At 35.6% G+C, this 15,775-nt stretch overlaps 1 protein-coding gene across 5 annotated transcripts in view; it reads right to left on the minus strand.

The window, feature by feature from the left end:
• LOC115633066 (calcium-transporting ATPase type 2C member 1) overlaps positions 1–15,775 on the minus strand; it is an 80,037-nt gene that overhangs the window by 51,463 nt on the left and 12,799 nt on the right. Inside the window, exon 1 of one of the 5 annotated variants that reach the window (XM_030530435.1) lies at positions 2,169–2,538. The exons of the other annotated variants lie outside the window; for them this stretch is intronic. Within the exon in view, the coding sequence (XP_030386295.1) occupies positions 2,169–2,423 (255 nt within the window). The 5' untranslated portion in view covers positions 2,424–2,538. Of the gene's footprint in view, positions 1–2,168; positions 2,539–15,775 lie in introns of those variants that run through there. 5 annotated transcript variants of the gene reach the window in all.

Raw genomic sequence — 15,775 nt, forward strand, 5'->3', positions numbered from 1 at the left:
AGGCGACACTGTTGTCATAATTATGGGGGAAGTGAGAATAATTGTGCGGTAAATGAATTGAAAAGACGTGTTAATGCCAATTCAGCTGCAAGTCATCAATTCCGATCGAAGCAAAAATAATAAAAAATAAAAAAAAAATGCAAAGGAGCCGCCAGTAAGTCACTCACTAACTTTAACTGAGTCTAGTTGCTCGCCTTTTCATTTTCATAGCCAATTGAGCAACGAACTTTTTCTCGGCGTGTGAAAAAAAACAATGCCGCGACATTTTATCAGAGGCTGCTTGGCGTTGTCGATTCGTCTTTCACTGCAGGTCCCCGCCATTCGCACCAGTCATTTGCTGCGTATACACAATATTTTTCTCCTCTTTGTCAGCTGGTGTTGGTTTGGTAGGACTTGCGACTTTTCCGCTTAATTTCCCCACTCACATTTCCATATACTATACAGCAATGCCTTAGGCAGGCTTCTTAAACTTGATTATTTATGTGCAAGGTCCCCAGCAAACTCAAGGCGAGCCCTAACTGTTGTTGCTGTTTGGTAATTATTTTTGGTGTGAATTATGCTTTAGGGGTTTGCGTTGATTGCTTTGCACTTTTTCTCTCACGTGTTACGGCATGTTTTTATACTTTTTACTTAAAACGCATGTTTTAATTAAATACAGCTCTTATGTACGTACCTGAAATAAAGTAAAAGAAAGATAAATTTATTAAACAGTGAAGTGAATATACTATATTAAATAATTATAGTCGTACTCCCAAATAAAGTTTTCATTGTAAAATATTTACATAAATAAGTAAATGATATTAATTATGGAAATTCTATTTCCTTCCATGCTAACAATTTAATTACAAATGTGATTCTATACGGTTTGCGAAGCTCCTTGACCATTAATCACAATTTATGGCTATCATTTGCACAAAGTTTCACACGAATGTTCGATTGTGTGTTTTAATTATCTCGGAGGGAAATTGCGAAGAGCTTGCACAAAATCCACATAGATTTATTGACAAAAGTTACAAGAAATTTAATCTAAGTCTATATATAAGAAGTAATAATTGTTATACTTGTATAATATGCAATAAATATTTGGTTGTAGAAACCATTTTTGCCTTCACAGCGATAAGTTTTAGGCTTTCTCAAAGCAAGCAGGTTGTTTGTATGAATCAAAATAACTATAATACATATACTACGATAAGAAAATATTAATACAATGAAACACATTTGTAATTACTTTCACATTTTTATGAATATACATGTTATATTTTATTATAATAAATATAGAAGTTTTAGATCAGTCCTACAATCACAGCTAATATTTTCCTTTCCTTGTGATAATTGCATTTTGTTATGCTGGCAATTATTTATTTTTTATTTTGTTTTGTATTGTTATTTGCATTTAATTAAGCAGGAAACCTTTAAAAGAATCAATTCTTTTTATCACAAAATCTTTTCTGATTATCATCGAGGTATATCGAAGCATATTTGAACCTACAGTATATGGAGTGCTTTCTATATAAGTTCATTTATTAGCTTGTAATTAAGTAATAGTAAAAACTAAACCATATTTAATGTTAAAACCAAATGTAGAAGCCAAGACTTTTGTTTGAGTAATAAATCTGATTTTTTATATCAAATAAAAAGAATTAAAGCAGAAATACTTCCTCCAACTTTAACACATCATGCTCCCACTCGCCATTTCCAGGACAACAACATACAGCTCCTTGTGCTCAAGAGATTTCCATAAGCACAATCAAAACAAACAACAATGTTAAAATATTGCAAAGGAGTTGCAATTAAGTAAATTTAAAAAAAAGCTACCCACGTGTCGAACCAGATGCCAGACAGCCAATGGCATGCCCATTCTTTTGGTTTGGGCAAATGACGAGTGTGTTGGCTGGGGGCCCAGAACGAGAAACACGTGTGCTTACTTAATTTAATTTATGCGTTTAAAATACTTATGCCCAAGCACGTTTGTTTCAACATCAAATTGTGGTTGCTAGTAGCAAAGCAGAAATTATAAATTAAGTTATGAAGAAGATTTTATGCAAATAGTTGAACTAAATTACAATTTAGTTGAACTAAGCTTCTGTTTCGAAATTCTGATGATGTGAATAGTGATTTTGTAGTTCGTTACACAACCGTAACCAGTTTAGTTTGACAGTTTACCTTACCTCAGGTAATGCGCGTCCTGCGCTAAGCTCTTCCTCATCATCGGTGCCATTGTTGTCCAATTTGAGGGTTTGCTTGGACTTGCTATTGGCACGTGAACCGAAACGGCTGCCAGGACCGTCCCTATCTTTGCGATTTCGCAGCAAATTTTCTGTATCAAGGCAATCATCTTGGGCCAATAACAGTGGCTGCACCTCGCTGTCATTTAATGGAGCGCGTGGGCATTTGGACGGGATGTGTGAAGTGCTTTCTGACATTGCGCAAGGATGGTGTCGCAGCTATGTTGGGGACGGCCAAACGGGCACATGCCATGAGTCCAGTAGTTGCTGGCGCATTTAATATTGTGGCTTGTGGCTTATTTTTTGTCTATAACATGACTTTAATTTGAAGTAAAATGCCAAGAGAGTGTAGAGACCATTTCACAGACTTGTGGGCACTTGACCCCAATGCACGTTTAATGGCACCTAGCCACGCCCCCCATTAACCACCATGTTGTGCATGTTGGGCGCCGATAATGACCATAAAATGACATGGCCTTGCTCATAAATAAGTTGATTAACGGCTTGCAGGCAAACGACAGTCAGCTGCCACTTCACAGCCAATCCTTAACATTTTCATAAATTTCATTTGCCAGACACACACACACACATAGCCACAGCAATGGTGGCCACAAAGCTGCTCAAAAGATACCAAAAATCCCCAGTACCGTCCTGCTCGCCAGCTCGGCAGCTAGCCTGCCACAGCTTTGCGGTTGCGGTGCGCGAGTGTCAAACACAACTACAACTATATACACATTTCTATATGCAAAATGTTTCGGAAATAGCGACAATCGGGCGCGTGTAAAACGAGTAGCGCAAAAATATTGAGACAATTAAATTGCCAGCGGTTTGTGCATCGTTTGGTATTCCCATTTCCAGACTTTGGCAGGTGTGTGTATATACAAGCATAGTATATAGTATATGTATGAGTGTAGTTAGTTTTGTGGCAACCGCAAACATACGCATCGCTTAACACTCATACGCCCTGTAGTCGACCGACACTCGCGTCGTTCAGTTATATAAGTTATTTATTGGAATTTGAGTGTCGGTGAAATGAAAGGCGTGTGTGAGCACGCTTGAATGTGGCATGTGTGTGTGTGTGTGTGTGTGCAACCACAGCATTGAGGTTTCAACTAGAGAGCTTCTAAAATATAACCAACTGAGGTGACAAACAAAAGCGAAGTGGATCGAATGAAGGGTGTATTAGTTGAAATTGAATTGATTTGCCAAATAAATGGCCGGGTCATAGAAAACGTGGTGAAAAATATTAAATTGTAGGTTAATTGTAAACACAAAATCATGGATATTGCTTTTAAGTCTGCCTCATCAATGTATTCATCATTTAGCAAATTAAAAAACAGTATCGCATGAACATTTTAACAGACTAAAAAACGAATCAAATTGAATTATGTACTTCAAAAACATATAATCATTTTCAATACTAAGTAAGCCTCCTCCGAACATTTATAAATATACAAGTACATTTTGTAAATACCAACAAAGAATTGTGTTAATAATACCAAAGCTCTCAAAAACTGTAGCCTTAAAAGTGCTTTGCCTCAATCAAACCGGATTACTCAATACTTTTAGCAACGAATATTTTAAGTACTGCACAGATTTCTTTGTTTAAAAATCAATATATATGCGTTGCTTAATTCACATTTCAAACTCTGCAATGCTTAAAAAAAAATGGTTAAGCCCCCCTGGAAATATTTTCTGCTTTTAACTACGACATAAGCTGACCAAAAAGTTATAAGCTGCCAGCGAAATAAGGGCTGCACAATAATAAATAGCCAACTAACTCTTTTACCCGGCACTGTGCAAAATGTGAAACTTTTCCAATTTGGATTTATAAACCAACAGAACTGCAAGCACTTTGCGCCAATTGCCACATCAAGTCACGGCTGTGCTCTGGAAATATTTTTAGATGTACTCTTACACCTCGTTAAAGTTTTGTTTGGTCAGCAGAAGGTCGAGCTGTTGCAGTCATAATGTATTCATTAAATAGAAAGTTTAGCTGCTCTCTCTTCCTCACTCGGACTATCTTTCTCACTTTAACTAAAAACTCCGACCAGCCTGTATAGTTTTCAAGCAATTTGTTGCACACATATGCCTGCATCCGCTTTTATATACGTGTATGTACGTATTTAATATTGGATATGCATATACCTACAATTTTTAATCTAGTCTGTGCATCTTCATAGCTTCTGCATTAAAAGCAATTCACGCGTCCATAATACTCATACTCATAGCCATAGAAGCATGTGCACTACAATTTACAAAAGCTTCAAAATTCGGCAAAAATTTTGCCAAAAATATTTTCCAAAGTTTCCGTATTGTAGCACAGTAGAGTCCTCCTACTCCTACAATGCTTCAGGCGGATTGAGCTTAGCCCTGTCATGTTACAGGCTGCGTGCCTTATCCAGCTGCTTTCATGGTACAGTGGAATATTCTTGATATTTGGTCAAGTGCACACAGAAACACAGAAAACAAATCTCAATTGAAATTTGATATTTGTCGAAAGAGAAATGTGGCAGAAAGCATAACAAATTGTAATTTAAGTGACACGATAAAGTGTCAATTTGATTTAAAAGCATTTTATTCGTTTGTTATCGATATTAAACATTTTTGGCTACATTTCACTAAAATTTTCAACCCCTCATGCGAATACGCTGTAATTATTCTGGAATAGGAAATACAAATATGTATACGAAATTCAAATTTAAGAAACAAGTTGCGGCTTTCAGCAAAGGTATATTAGTTTTGATTTTGACGATAAGGTGTCATTTTGATTTAAAAGCATTTTATTCGATAGTTATCGATATTAAGCATTTTTGTCTACATTTCACTAAAATTCTCAAGTGCATTTTGGAACTGTACACCTCATTCGAATACGCTGTAATTATTCTAGAATAGGAAATACAAATACAAGTTGCGGCTTTCAGCAAGGCTATAGTAGTTTTAATTCAAATGTGTAAATATCACATTTAAAAGTAAAAATATTCTTCTTAACAATTTCGAAAATATTTATCAAATTTGTTCGAATATATAACAATATCACCTATAAAATCTACTCAGTCCGGAATATATTAAGTAAAGTAAAAAGATTGATAAACGCTCGCATTCTGGTTCAAGATGTTCGATCCCAAAACTCTCTAATTGTGAAGTTATTAATTTTTCTGTTCTATTTACAACTGCTACTTAACAGTGTTGTAAAATGTGTTTACAGTGCTATTAAATGCTAAACTTTAATTTAAACTCTTGCTATTCGATCTCTAAATATTGTACGCAGCTTTGTGAGCTTACTCGACTCTACTCTTTTTCCCTTTCAATAAATCCCTAAAGTATAATTGTGTTACTTTTTACAATGTTGTGTGCTGTTCTACGCCACTTGTTTCTCAAAAATGCAACACTGTGCATTGGTTTGTTCTATATGCTGCGAGGAGCTCTGAACGAAATTTGTATCGGCATCGGAAGGTGTGGGGCCTGTCCCCCACTGTGGGTAGCTGCATGTGGCATGGCTCTGACAGACATTAGCACGGCTTATGTCTGCATATATAGTTGCTTGCCAGACTCAACGAGTCGACGCAACACTCGGCTACGTCTAATGCATACCAAAAATGCAAAAACTGCAGGTCTCAGTTGAAATTTTTGGTTGTCTAGGTGGATATGCGTGCATATCTTTGTGTGGTTGTGTATGGCCGAGCTATGTTGTTATTTTCATAAACTTCACTCGCTTTTTAGAATTGCATATTCTGGTTGTGGACCCGCCTGCGTCCGCACTATTATCTGGCACTGGTCAGGCTGGACATTTGGACAGGCAACATGGTCAAAATGTAATTTAAACAGTTGCTATTTTATACGATTCTTAACCAAAGCAATTTTTGCTTTAAGCGTAAACCCATGTACACGACTACTTTTCTAGCAGTGTAATCCGGCAATTTAAAAATAATCCAGTGTTTAAAAAAGTTGATCTTTTGCAGGCACAAAATAATGAATTTATAGTAAATCTGCCGTTTTGTATAGAATTTGGAAACTTGAGGAGTAGGTGTTTAAACTAAAAATAAAAAATTCGAAGCCAGCTGTTTGAAAGCTTTATTCAAAAATTGTTAAGACAAGCAATATTGAAGGCTAAATTTGATTTTGAGTGTTAATAAGGTGCTAGTTTTCCATCAAAAATTTGCTTCAAATTAAAATAAATGCTAACATGTTAATGTGACCAATTTAATTAAGATAATTAACCTCTCTCCTCTCCTTACTTAAAGAAAAAAATTCTGACAGCTAACAGTCTATATAAATTCGACAAATAAGACGTTGCAAGCCTAACTATTGGAAATGATTAAAAACTAAATACCTAAAAGCTAATAAATTTATAAAAACTTGCTATTATTATTAGAAACGAATTTCGAAATCAAAACAGAAACTAAAAATAAAGGTAATAACATTTTATTTTATATTAAAATTAATATTTAAATTTAATCTTAATTGTACTGAATGCAATCTCAAATAAAATTATACTAAATGCTCATTTATAATCCAATCTACTCTTTTTTTTCAAAAATGGTTTTTTTGAACATAGGGTATGGTTTTTTTTTTTTGGCAATCAATACCTAAAATTTAATGTTGCCTCCATTAGGCAGGTCAGCAAATGAAAAACATATTGCGAGTAGTCACAAGTTTTCGTATACTCAAAAAATGCAGGAGTAGTTTCCGGAATAGAGAATAGATCTTCTCAATTACTATACTTTGCCTAAAATTGTATTTCACGACAAGGATTCAGCGCATAATCCTTCTGTTATATTAATGCAGCAGCTTGGGCGATGTGGATTCAACAACTTTAGACATTGCTGTGTTTGTTTTTACCTTTCATTTGCGTTCAGTGTCATTTGGCATTGCGCGTCATTCAAATTTGCGACGGTCTGAGCTACGTTGGACCTTCGTGTGCTTGGCATTTGTTGATAAGGCACATACCCGCAAACACTGTCAGATATTGTAGCCACACACACACACACACACATATGTACGGTATTGACACACCGTCAGCGTCTGCTTAACCCGACTGACAGAAACATATCAACACAGCGGGAACTGTAAACCAAGTAGCGCGACATATGTATGCTGGGGAGAAAAGGGGCGGGGAAATGGAAAACTGGAAAACTGCTGGCACAGGCGAAAAAATGAATGCAATGGGAATGAGGCGGGCACTCGTGGGTATGAAGGATCCATACCCATATGCCTGTTGCTTGTGGTGTGGTCGTCCCCTTTGTGCTCGACTCAGTCGCTAGTTACGAGCACACTGGTTGGGTTCCATTTTAATTGTTTTTGCATTACAACAAGAATAGAACAGGTCCAGCCAACTGGTACGCCCATCCATCCTCTCAACCTAATAACATTCGAGAGTGCACATTGCAAAAGCTTTCAACGTTGTTTTAGTCTTTTCTACCTCCCTCCCTCCCTCACTCACGCTTTGTCTTCACTAACATTTGCCAACTGACACTTTTTAGTGCCGTATGTGTCTGTTTATATATGTATATGTGTGAGTAAGTGATGACTTGAATGGGGAACCCGGGAGTGCTGTCGCTCTTGTACTTGTGGTCATTACTACACATGCGACCCCAACGTACGTATATAGCTGTCAAAGCATTTCAACGAGTTGGTCAGCCATCATCAGCCCATTATCATGAATTCCTTGGCCTTACACCCCTCCTATAGTGGATGTACTCGCATACTTGTACATACATATAAATATATCTAAGTATGTGTGTGTGTCATTTTGAACATCTGTTTGTGGTTGATGAGTATTGACGTAATTTATAATACTTAGTTGGCCACAATTGAACATATGGTTGGTTTACAATTGAGCAGAACCTATTAAAATATTAAGCAGCAGAATGTTATGGGCGACCCAACTTAATATTTTATTTGCTGTCCTTATGAATACTTAAATTGAAGTTTGGAAAAAAATTCTCCTGTTTTTCTTAGAAATGAAAATGTCTATTTATTCAATTCATCATTTTAATAAATTGCGATGCAACTGTACGTAATTTGTATAACTTTTATTGCATACAATTTGTTGAAAATAAGCACAGAAATAATCGATAATGAATCCAATTACGGGATGAGATCAAACGATAATTATAAGCCAATCAATTTAGTTTTGCAAATATTACCTGCTGCAAAATAATTTGAATAATTGTCGTAATTAAAAATTTCGACAAACTATGCGAGCACAAAGTTTTAATCAAAAGTGACAGCTAATTAAATTTGTTAAGCAAATCCAATGAAAAATGCTTGCCATGCGCTCGCTGTGGCAGAACTTCTCCTACGGAGGAGTACGAGTACGAGTATGTTTGACAGTTTTGGGACGAAAACTTTTACAGCTAAAAATGTTTGCGTAAATTGTTTCAAAATAACTGCACGATGGTTGGTTGGTGGGTTGGTAGGTTGGTTAGACAGCTGATAACAAAATGACAGCACATGCAAAAATGTGCGGCAATGTCGGCTCAGATGAGTCGTTGTCGTTTTTGGGTTTCAAAAAAGAATTTTATCAGCGGAAGTGCAGGATTTTGCGCCGTGCGGGCTTGCGTGCGTGTGTTTGTGTGTATGTGAGAGGGGATATATGTACTATACAACCGACTCTTGTTGGGGTGGCAAGGATTGCAGCCTAACCAAAAGGCATGCCAAACATGCGAAAGGCATTTGGGCGAGTTGAGAAAACACGCGCTCGCGCCTGCCTTTAGCGTTTTTGTCGTTGTTGAACATTTTTATGCCTTGCCTATCATTCCCTCCCCACCTCGCCCCCACCAACGCAACAACTTTTTGGTTAAGCCTAAAATCTACTTTTAGTCCCTCCTGTACAAACTACTAGCGTACTTGACAGCTAATCCTTATAGGTTGCCTAGGTTGTCATTCTCTGCTGTGTCTGTCCAACACACACACATATATATAAAACATATTGTTAAGGTCAACAGCAAGACATAAGGTGCATAGCTCGCACAGAGCAAAACTCATTTTGTAGAGCGGACTCGGACTTTTGTTTAACGAAACTTGAGCGACGTTTTTTTTTTTTATTTTGATGGGATTTGCTTTTCATCTCCATAGACATACCTATGTACACACATTGCATGTTGTATGTTCGTTTAATATTTGTATAAGGGGTTTACCGGATTGCCGCACATAACAAATATTTCTTTCATTCCCTTAGCAACATATCAACGTGAGATTTTTATGTCAGAACTTATGAGGACCTCTGCTCATCATCTGAACGGACAGCATTGCATATTTCACATGTCGTGTACAAACAGACAAGAATTTAATCAAGAAGAGAGCGAAACAAAAGGAAAAGAGTGATTCAACAGGCGACACAAAGATATTAAATACCTAAATGAAATGATTTAAAATAATAGAAAATTTAATACGATTTAGAATACATCTTAAGCCACAATACCAAAGAGGTTAATGAAAATTTAAAAAAAGAACTTAACTTCAATACATGATGAATTTGGCTTTTGTTCGTAAATTTGCCTATTTTTTAAAAATTTGAGAGCCTAAAAATTTAGTTTCTAGTTCAAAGGGATTACTTCAACAATGTGGAAAACAAAACCACTCGATGATCACGTTTAATATTTATTGCTTTCATTTCTAATCCCATCCCAATTTTATTTAAGAAAGCAAAATATTCTCTAAAAAATTAAATTGTTTTAAAATAATAGTCACTGCACAGTTATCGATAGCTTTAAAATTTCATTTAAAACTTAAATTACTACGACCATAATGTGTAATATCACCAGACTTCCCATATGCAGTAACAATTTATCAACACATTTGTGTTCATTTTTCTAAATAATTTTAATATTAGTTTAAAGACAGAACTGAAGAGCGCAATTCTGCAATTAAATGCTAGCTGCATGCCTCTTTAAAAACAAAATTTTTTCTAGAGATAATTTTAAAAGTGAAACTGTGAAATGACAGATGCAAAAGTTTAAATAAACTATTTGCAATCGCGTATTGTCACTTAATAATGATTAATTTATGGTTTATCGTCACAAAAAAGGTCGGACAGTGCAGTTGTACAATGAAATTGAATTAATTTAATAATCAATTATTAAGAGCGAGTGCATAACGAAGCTGCAACAGCTATGACAAATATTTGTTAAAGCGCAGCGCATGGGGCGTATACGTAATAATACATGCCTCCAGCTATATATACAAGTATTTGACTGACTGGGCATTGATATGATTTCATAACAAGAAAATGTTATTGAGCGCCGACTGCACACACCACGTATGTACTTCAATCAATTAATACAATATTCGAGTATGTATGCGTGTGTGTGCTCTGTTGGAGTGGATGGGTGTGTATGTTTGGGCTTTTGTTATAAATGAATTGAACTGAAATGTGAAATGTGCGAGCGAGGGGTGACAGAAAAAAGGGCAGCTCATCAAACAATGAAATAAAGGCTTGTGTGCGTCATTTAATGCGCCCTTTGTGTACGTGAGCACTACGTCAAAGTTGTGGAGGAGGGTAGATACTCGTACATGCACATGTGATACCCAATTGTGTTGGGTTGTGTGTTTTTGTTTGATTTTTGGCCATGGCCCAGATGAAAATTTAAATTAATTTATGGCAGTCATAAAGCAAACTACCAATGGTCAATAATAATCAACAAGCGGCATAACAAAAGGATCTACACAAAACGTACATCCAGCACACAATAAATGATTGAAAAGCAATTTGCGATTGATTTGTATTTGCTGCTTTTGCTATGGCAACGATAAAATATGATGGAAAACAAATACATACTCGTACATGCTCACACATGTACATATATATGTATATATAGACATAAGTATGTGTCTATTTGATTGTGAAACTAAGGACTATTCAATACTCCTCTTGTAATGCGACTGTGTCCTGGGAAATGAGGGTAAACAAATATTTGACAACTGCTGACAACCGTCTGTGTGCTTGTAGTTTAGGTGAATCTACATATATATGTGTATGTGCTTGAGCAAATGAAATATGCACAAGAGCCTAATAGCCACATTATGCGCATTCAATGGTATTGTATTTAGAATTATCAGTGGCAAGTAATTGGATATACATTTACTAATATACTATAGTACCAAAATCAAACTATCCATAAGGGGCAATCACAGCCTAGAACTGCAAGCTCGTGCCCGTTAAATGTCTTTAATTGAACTATCAATTAGTGTCCAATTAGTATTATATTTATATATCTTTTTTTTTTATATTATTCTAATGTTCTAAGCCAGCAACTAGATTTTCTCTCAAACCAACAAATAAATCAAGCGGTAAAATTCATTATAAATCAATAAAACAAACAAATAAAATAAATAAAAGAAATACAAGTAAATGTGTTATCAAACAACTGTGACATATTTGAGAAGCTACGTTTTTCACACTTTTAATTCGAAAGGGAATACTCTTTTTATATAATTTTGCTGATTTTTTCCATTAATTCCATTTTTTACATGCACTTTATCCCTGTTAAGTATAATAACCCTTGTAAAGCTAACGATATTCAACTTCAGTAGAATAAAGGTTGAGATTGTGCATAAAATTATTCCCATTGAATCATTTTTTAGAGTGATTCAAAGCTATTAAAGCTGATATTGTAAATGTTATTGTATTTCCAAACTATTACACATAGTTCAAATAATTGGCTCGAGGTGCAAAGCATCGCCACAGCTTCATTATAATTCCATCACGACATCATGTGGTTACAAATTACGTTAGCATAATTGGGCCCCAAAAAGTATGCTACAAAAAAGGACTAGTTAAGCAGCTTCCACCCAAAATACGTAAAAGAGAACAAGTTCGTTTCTTATATAATTTTTTTGGTCCCTCTCAGAGTGTATGACACCCCCGAATTGCACCAAAATTAAGTTTCCTGTCGAAAGGATAGGTTGTGGAAATGTTCGCGAACAATTTCCGTACTAGAGCAGCCGGTAATGGCAAATGTTTGCTTCTTATGGTTGTGTTTGTCGAGTGGACTTTTGCTTGTGTCCGTCAATTGAAGGCACTTTCAGTGGCATTTCTATTGAATGAAAAAATATTGTATTTTCTGCTTGTTATTTGAGGAAAAGCAAATGAGAGGTTGTGCTGTGGAATTCAATGCCAAGGGTAAGTTTCAGGAAATTTTACTTAAGGATATAATTTGTATCATGGATTTTGACATAAACATACACACATACGGTTTGTGTGATGTGTATATTTGGGTGCATATGCAGAAATAAATTCTATTGTCACTTACGCAAATATATCTACAGCATTTTCCACTCATAGACTTGCCAATATTTTCCCTATATGCTATCAAATGTCAGTTAAAATGACAGCTGTCATTTGCTTCCGAGCAACGTGACATGCATGAGCAGTTGATTGTCTTCTCTGTAAGTACAATACTTTGACAGTCGTGCTCATTTCTGATAAGTGCATGTGACACTTGGGTGTTGAAGAAATTTTCCCAAACGAACAAAACAAAAAGAAGCTCAGGTATGGTACACAAAGTCTTCAATTTAAATATTGGCGAATATTTTGAGTTTCTTAAATAATACAATTTCAAATCATAATAATAAGATAGAAAGAACAAGCATAAACATTTGAGCACCTATGTCATTGGTCATTATGATAGGGGATAAATCAAAGTTACTTTAATTTAAATACCTTTTAAAAATAATTATACCTTTAAAAGGATGAGTGTTTACAATTTACAAAATTAAATATCTTTGAAATAAAAGTAGTGGATGCCGAAATCCAAAGCCTCACCTGGACAACAACACTTAAACTTGTGTTGTGGGTGGTCGCCCGGCATATCGTTCAGAATATTGATACAAGCCTATTAAATGGCTTCGAGCACACCTTTTAGTGATTCTATTTTTTGGTAAGTATGCGATGAATCGTTGATTTTAGTGGCATTTCCATTAATTTTCACCGATATTCTTAAATGATTTCTAATGATTTCACGCCTTTTTTTGGTTGCATTTTGGTAGTTCTTTCGTGCTTAACATTTTTTAAATATGGTCAAATAATTTGTTAGTTAGTATAACTTAGTATCAGAATGTGTCCAATAAAAGTTCCACTATGTTCAAACAACACAGAGCACGCATTTTAAAGAGTACATACAAGTATTCCCCTTGCAGTTGCAAATAATTTAGCTTAGTTTATTCACTTTTTTATTGTTATATATGTACCTTTTTTCTTATTCTGTTCCACCAACCGACCATTAAAGAAACTGTAATAAAGTTCTGTTTATATATGCATTGAACTTCTCGCATCCTTACGTTACTCGCGCATTCAGCTTGAACTCTGGGCCATATCTTACTGCCACTTCGGTGGCATTCAAATTAGCTGCCCGTTCTTTATAAGCTTTAACGCGTCATTTTGCAGATTTGTTGGCCATTTACTGGAGCTTGTTGCGCGGCCTTTCGCCTCTGGAAGATGGCAAAAGCAAACTTGAGCTTGTTGTCATCGCCAATGCTGTCGTTGCTGTTGTTGTTGTTGTTCGGTTGCTTGGGTATAATTTAAAGTGCATAATCCGCTTACCGAAGCAAGAGCAACAACAATGAGTCCGCACTCGACACTCGGCCTTTGCGACTGTCGACACAATAAAATAGTGTGAAAGCAACATGCTGTTAATGTCCTTTGGCAGAGGGTAGGCGGCAGGATAAATGCGCAACGTCTGCTGCTGCTGAAAATTGGCAACAGCAACAAAAACAACAGCATCAGAAACAACATTACACAGCAGCATCAGTAAGGGGATTTGAAGTCATTTTTCAAACACCATCTTCGAGACAATTGCATTTGTGCTCCGCTCTATCTTCAAATTCAATTTTCTTGTCCAGCACCGTTTCTGCCTGGCAACTATTAATTCTCCATTAACTTGTGCCATCTTGTCAATCAAAAGTATTTTTGCGTGTCATAACAATAACACGCCTGTCCAACCCAACTCTCTATCGTCTCTTGGCTTTCGTTCTTGCTGACGCTGCTTAAATTGTATTTAGTTACGAAAATGCCATTGTTGGGGGCTGGACTATGATAAATGTGAGCACTATGTGCGCTACTTTTTGGCAGCATTTAACAATTTCCCAGGATGTCATTAAAACTGTCAACAACAACAATTTCCGTCAAGTGACACTTGCAGCTGCGCTTCTCTCCTACAGCTCGAATGGCAACATTTGCACGTAAATTATATTTCAAGTTCTTTTATATAAACACTTAAAACTGAATAATTTGTATACAATTTTTATCTTGAAACGATTCCAAAAAATACACGATGGTATACTTGAAACGTGAAACATCAATATTTCAGGGTTTACTGTAGCCAGTTCAGTTTAAAAATCATATCGAAGTTGTTGCGTGATAATTTGCAAGCAATCATATATACTATAAGGATGCTCTTAGTTTTCCTTTAACTACCATGCTCTAAAGTCCACTAACAATTTCTGGCATATTGCTTTTAGTCGATTCATAACATTTGTGAATATTTTGATAAATTAATAAAAATCAATAAAACACTACACTCTTTAAAGTTCAAATAATGATGCATTTTATCAGTCCCTAATAGAAGCACAAGTTTATATAAACGGCACTCACTGTGATATTTAAAAAAATATTAAAAAACCTTTTAGTCACGACGACCTTGGACGAAGACTAAAAATTCGTATTTCTCTATATAAGTATATCTCTGCTCGGAGTTTAAAACTTTGGAGCATCAAAAAGTACTTTGCAGTTTAAAAAATCGTTTCTCAATTAATCACAATTCTATAAACAAATTGAAAGAAACCCCTTTAAGTTTATAAATCGCTGCACAAGAAAAGACGCCCTCAACCAAAATTTGTATCCTTAATGTTTTAAAAGTTCTTTCAAGTAGAAAACTTTGCCTATTTCACAAAATATGTAATGAACCCATTTAGGAATGCCTGTCTTTGAGTTGTTGTTTGAAAACTGTGGCGTTTCGCAAAGCTTTTCATCACACACGTAGCCGAATGCTACATTCAATCAAATGTTAAAATCTTATACATATAGCTCACATAACATGCGAACAGAGCAAAACTTTTTAATGGTATTCCGGCAAAAGCCAACACGCTTCCGGCCGCAAAATTTCATGCACGGCCGAAAACTTTTACAGAGAATTTACCAAATTAAATTAATTGCGTGCAAAACTCCGAGCAACAAGAGAAGCCCAGTAAATATCGGCTACAATAAAAGCCACAATCGGCAAACCTATCACCAATTACTGTTCACGTTTTTGCCTAAATAGTGATAAACAAAAAATTAAATCAACCAGTTTGAAGGATGGCATGTTAGCAGCAATAGCAAGGGGGACGAACAAATACTAGATTCATCAAAAACCAATTCCAAACAGCTTTTGAAAATGATATTAAATCAATGTGAAAAGCTTTGCGGGCAGAGATAAAACCAAATTGTAATGATAAAAGCTACACTCAGAGAAAAATTAGAGAAAAAGCTATGCAGCAATTAATTTCCTAAGGGTCTATAATTAGAATAATTATATTCAATTTAGAAGTGGATGTAAAGAACAGGAAAA

This window comes from Scaptodrosophila lebanonensis, unplaced genomic scaffold, assembly GCF_003285725.1.
Source record: "Scaptodrosophila lebanonensis strain 11010-0011.00,11010-0021.00 unplaced genomic scaffold, SlebRS2 tig00001415-arrow-pilon, whole genome shotgun sequence".
NCBI lineage: Eukaryota > Metazoa > Arthropoda > Insecta > Diptera > Drosophilidae > Scaptodrosophila > Scaptodrosophila lebanonensis.